Here is a 5,378-nt window from a genome sequence, read left to right as displayed (position 1 = left end):
GAAATAAGATTAAACAGATCAAAGCACCATTTTTCCATAGGGAACACCTTGTATGCAGGAAAGAAATAGGGAAAAGTTTCTCCACAATATGAAAAGAGGTAGCATGTTCAAAAACCAATAGTTTATCACACTAAAAATAAACAGAACGTGAGAAGCATACAGTATGCAAAAATATGCAAAGCGTGAGATTGATAACTGTTGTTCGAATAGTGCTAATCGGATATTACACCTAATGCAAAAATCGGAATACAGTCAGGACCGCGCACGCCGGCTGCTGGCGCTCGCGCGCTGCTGCTGCTGCTGCGGCGCCGCCGCGGTGAGCTCCTTCTGCGGCAGGGAGAGGGAAGGGGAGGGGACCTTGTGGGCGAAGGCGACGGAGGTGGCCTTGGCGGCGGCGGAGATGGAGGCCATGGCGACGGCGAGCGGGGCGGGCGGGGCGGCTGGCGCGGCGGCGGCGCGGTGGGCGGGGCGGGCGCGGGGGCGGGGCGCGACGGCGGCCTGGGCGGGCGGGGCGGCTGGCGCGTTGGGCGGGGCGGGCGCGGAGGGAGCGCGGGGCGGCGGCGGCCGAGGCAACTTCCTCGCGCGCGGGGGGAACCAACTGCCTCCCGCGAGGTGGGAAGTGGAGTGCGGATTGGGGGCAGTTTTCCCTCCCAACCCTCACTTCTACAGGCTGGAAAGGGGTTTGAGGGTTGGACCTCTAATTTTTTTTACGGGTTTAAGGGTTCTAGGCTACGCCGTTTTTTCGATGAAAACTGTAAAAAAAACGGTTATTTTTAAGGATTTGAGGGTTTGAGGGCTCTACTAGAGATGCTCTTAGCAGCTTCAAACCCTCACGGGCAAAAATTGTATCCTGAGAAGAACCGTATTTTTTTCCACGACTGCCTGTATTTTTAGAAGCACGACCTTAATTAGGATATCAAATAAACCACAAATCTCAACTAATCTTGTCCACAAATCTAGTCATTTTATTGATGATATTCATAATGTTTATATATATAGCTTAGTAACTTCAGTACTCACATAAAAAAATTGTACATCAGGCAGAATCCACAAATTACTTTGCATCCTGTTCTAAGAAAAGAAAAAGGATCACTTCGCATGCTTAAGGTTTGCATCGGACAGCATGCCTTCGATGGCGGCCTTCCAGACCTTGCAGTGCGTCTGGTCCTCCAGCAGCAGCTGCACCGTCCCCGCCGACGTGCTCAGCGCCACCGCGAAGCACCTCCGGCCGTCGACCACGGCCTCGCCGCCGCCGCCCGTCGACACCCCGAGTAGCTCGTCTGGACCACGACAAAACGCGCCACAGAAAGAGATCGCGTCAGTAAGGCAGCCGGACATGTAGAGGAGACGAATCGTCGTCGACTTGCCGATGTCTCAGTGTGTGTGCAAGTGGCCGGAGCCCGGAGAGCGACATGCCGCCACGGCCGGACCACGCGAAAACCATGCATGGCGACGACGAGACAAGACCTAGCTATCTAGGAGGGGAACATTCCAGGTTGCGCGTGTAGGGGGCCGTACGGTGCGAGACGACAAGCGGCGCGTGCGCGCAGGTGGAGCGAGGGGAAGACGACGGCGAGCGCGCGTGGCGCGGTCACGACTTATGCGTGCATGGCGAGGCAACAACAAGACGACGAACAACAGACGCTGCTTTTTCAAAGTAGAGACAGTTTAAAGGGACGGGCTCAAGCGTGCTTGTGTGGTGCGCATGCGCGCTGATGATCAGATGATGCGTGCGTGGTTAGTTAATCACCAAGGAGAATTAATATCTTACGGTCGTCATAGGTGGCGAAGGCGCCGCGCAGCCGCTTCGTCCCCAGCCTCAGCGCCACCGCGCCGCCGCCGCGCCGGGGGAAGACGGACACTGTCCTCACTCGCACCTTCCCTGCAAATCAATGGCGGGTCTTATAACTTGTTAAGTCCGCAATTCGCAGCCGATCGATCACATTTGCAGCAATGGCGGACCACACGTGTCAATACTGCATGCTCTTACCGCAGGGTAGGCAGACCCTGAGGGCGATGCCTTTCTGAATGCTGGCGCTGATGCTCACGGCCATGGCGTTGGCGTTGCCATTGGCGCCTGTGCTGATCCCTCTGACGTCCGCGGCCCTGAGCTTCAGCGCGGCGGCGCCCCTGAGGCACGTCGCTGCCGTGGCGGTCAGCGTGAGGAGCTCGGCGGGGGAGCGGCTCTCGAGGCCAGTCTTGACGGCGGAGGTCACGCGGGGCCGGTTGGCGCCGGCGGACTCAGCGGCCTCCGCGCAGACGGTGGCCACCAGCGCGGCGGCGGACGCAAGCACCGCGCCCAGCTTCTTGTCCCCTCGCAGGTCACACGCCGACACGACGCCGGCGATGGCCGCGGCGAGCTGGGCCACCGAGACGGCAGCATGGGCCTGTGCCGAGTGCAGCCGGAGCTCGTCCCGCCGCCGCCGCCTCCGGCTCCCGGTGATGGAGACGTTGTCCAGGAAGTAGCCGCGCAGGAGCGCCCTCATCTGCCCAACATTCAGCTGCCAAAACGACCACTGTTGTCAAATCCGACAATATACCCAGCAACTGTGCCACTACTTCCCAACGTACTACGTACTATACTATCACAGTATCACTGCACTGCACTTGACCAGTTCTTATTCAAGTGTCCTTTTTTCTTGTATGATTAAGAAACGACAGTTCTTATTAAGGACAGTTTAACTGTACCGATCTCTAAAACGACAAGAAAGAAAGATCGGAGGGGGCACGTTATATAGTACCGATCCCATACTGTTTGGCTATTGATACAGTGTACAACCTACACTATTTGGCTGTTTATTATACTACTATGTTGCCATGTTAGTATTGTCATTGTGCTGCTGTTCTTACCCACATAGGCTGGTTCAGCTTAGTCTTGCGCTGCTTGGAGCTAGGCTTCCCACTGGCCAGAACTCTCTGTCAGATAAACCAAGAAAAGTTAAATTGATCATCACAGGAAAGATCATAAGATGCCCTTTCAACTGCCATTAAAGGTTAGCGAAAACTCCCTAACTTACCCACGTCTGAATCTGATTAAACAGTTGGTTTTGCCCGCCGTCGATGATTCGAACCGCATCGAGTTCTTTGTCTCCCTCTTCGTCTTCCTTTGTCTTGCCTTCTCCATGATGGTCCTGTGCTGATGCTCCTAGGCACTGTTTGGTACAAAACCAGCAGTTAGAAGGTGGTAAGAACATTCTTAATCTACTCTTGAGAAATGCAATAGAAAGCAGTAGATGATAATATATTGCAACTGTTTGAGTTTCGGACCCATCTTTTAGAAATTTTACGGACCTTATCAAAGGAGAGCACGCACACCGAGTAATACGGATGCACCGTGTTCCAGTGAGTTACAAAGTAGTATAATGAAATGACCCCATGCTAGATTATCAACGTTAGCCGCCTCGATCTGTTGTTTAATGGAATGGGAGGTGTGGTCCATGTAAACATACACTGGGTGTGAGTATTTGGAAGAGATCCGAGGAGGAGGGGTTCCATGTCCGAGAGAGGAACTCCATCGCCTGATCAGGGATCACGGGCATCTCTTCGCCTTTCGGGCGTCGCATCGACGACTTTTCCTTGCGACGGATGCCCGCCTTCTGCGCATCGATCTGCGTGTTCTCTGCCTGCTTGCACATTCAGCAAATGATCACTGAGATGGTCAGTCACTAGGTAACAGATCAAAACATACAAATAGAGATGCAATAATAGTGTTGCTCAAACATGTAGGGTACAAAATGTAAGATGCAGTAATAGTGTTGCTCAAACATGCTGACTACAAAAAAGTGATTGAAAGATGATCCTTGCTCTGAATCCTGTCGTAAGATGCCGGTTGTGCCAAAGATACAAACAGCGCTTACAATCAATGAGTTATATTACAATAGGGCTAGTTCACACACCTATGGATATTATATATCTTGTGTAGAGCTACAAAGAAAAATATATCTTATGAGGAGAAGAGTACGAAGCAAGCAGGAAAGTTTCATCACCATTTGACAGGACAAGGAGTGGCATCTCTGGAAGGGGGCCGTCCCAAACTCAACTCCTCTCCTGAAATGCTCCATCTTATCGCCCACGTAAAATGGACTTCACCTAAAGATTTAGCAGAATCCGTTTGATCAATGAGGATGGAGTAATGAGAGCTCAAAGATCATGACTATTTATAGTCAGGGCCAAGTTCTTGTCGTCCACAAAATGTGACATCAAGATCCTAACAACAGTATAACTCCTTCACAGTATCGCGATTCGTCGTTCTCGCTACGGACAATTTGCTAGAAAACAGGCACTAAAGAACAGCTGCAATTATTAGATTAAAAAAGCATTGCCTAATTGATACTGTAGGCAGAGAATTATTGGAGAGCCAAGTTTCAGGTGAGACAATCTGCGTTTCCATGCTAAAACGTTGAGATAATCTACATGGTTATCTATCTGATTAGCACTTGCAACACTTCCAGGAGCAGTACCTTAACACCGGAACTGGCCTTAGTGGCCTAGTAGTCTACAATATGTACGAAACATCATATATATGCTAAGCAACAAAATAATTCTCAGTGATCATTTGCAAGAAGCAAAATAAGGCCAGGAAGAACTGTAGTAGTAGCAGCAGTAAGCAACGAACATGAAGCTTAGCCTGAAGATAAGGGCTTTAGAGAAGGAAGACTTACCTTAGTAGGAAGCCCTGGATGCACCGATGTTGTGACACCTGCATCGGTTCAAGTATTTATGTCACAACCTCAACCTAAAAAAGGTAGTGGCAAACGGCAATCGCACTGCATTAGCTGTAAGTAAGAGTAATCTAGTATTATGATAGACAACCCCACAAGATCCATCTTGCTCTTATTATACACCCGAAACCGCCTCGTTTCGACATCCGGTTGGACCAATCTTTCTCCATCCAGGATCTCTGCTGCTCGAGCAGAGTAGTAAACTGCGGAAAAAAGGAGCATATTCGCATGCTTCTTCTGGAATGGATCTCTGAAGACTGACTAACTAGTTCTGAACTGATGTGGATTAGACCGGGGGGATGACCCTGCTAATAGGTAATGGCAATTTGGCATGCTTTATGATTGCTACTTATGGTATGTGCGAATGGAAAATGCGCGGCGCTGTACCGCGTGCTTCGTTAAAAGGGGAAGGTATGTGTCACAATGCAATAGATGGTAGTCAGGCAATCTGCTCTGCGGACGAAGATAGATCTGCAAGTTTAAATTCATGATTGTAAAGCCGAACAGATGGGAGGATTACCACTGATTTGAGATGATCATCCATAACGAAAGCTTGCGCCTAAAGCAACTCTCCAGTGCTTTACAGTGTACTGATGGGATATAATCTATGATTTCCACAGGTGTGAACAATGTACTGTTAATGTGTTGGGTGATGCG

At 50.5% G+C, this 5,378-nt stretch overlaps 1 protein-coding gene across 1 annotated transcript; it reads right to left on the bottom strand.

Annotated features, from left to right (window-relative positions):
- Positions 1-944: 944 nt before the first annotated feature.
- LOC123411585 (VAN3-binding protein-like) lies at positions 945-4,143 on the bottom strand. Its single transcript, XM_045104556.1, has 7 exons — positions 3,987-4,143; positions 3,450-3,623; positions 3,018-3,152; positions 2,851-2,916; positions 1,991-2,501; positions 1,772-1,882; positions 945-1,280 (listed from the first exon to the last, which is right to left on the bottom strand). Exons 1-7 carry the CDS (start codon positions 4,059-4,061, stop codon positions 1,090-1,092), a joined length of 1,263 nt encoding a protein of 420 aa, XP_044960491.1. The 5' UTR covers positions 4,062-4,143; the 3' UTR covers positions 945-1,089.
- Between the last annotated feature and the right edge of the window lie 1,235 nt (positions 4,144-5,378).

Source organism: Hordeum vulgare, chromosome 1H (assembly GCF_904849725.1).
Source record: "Hordeum vulgare subsp. vulgare chromosome 1H, MorexV3_pseudomolecules_assembly, whole genome shotgun sequence".
NCBI lineage: Eukaryota > Viridiplantae > Streptophyta > Magnoliopsida > Poales > Poaceae > Hordeum > Hordeum vulgare.
Note: the sequence above shows the minus strand (reverse complement) of the source record. Positions and strands in the feature narration are given on the sequence as shown.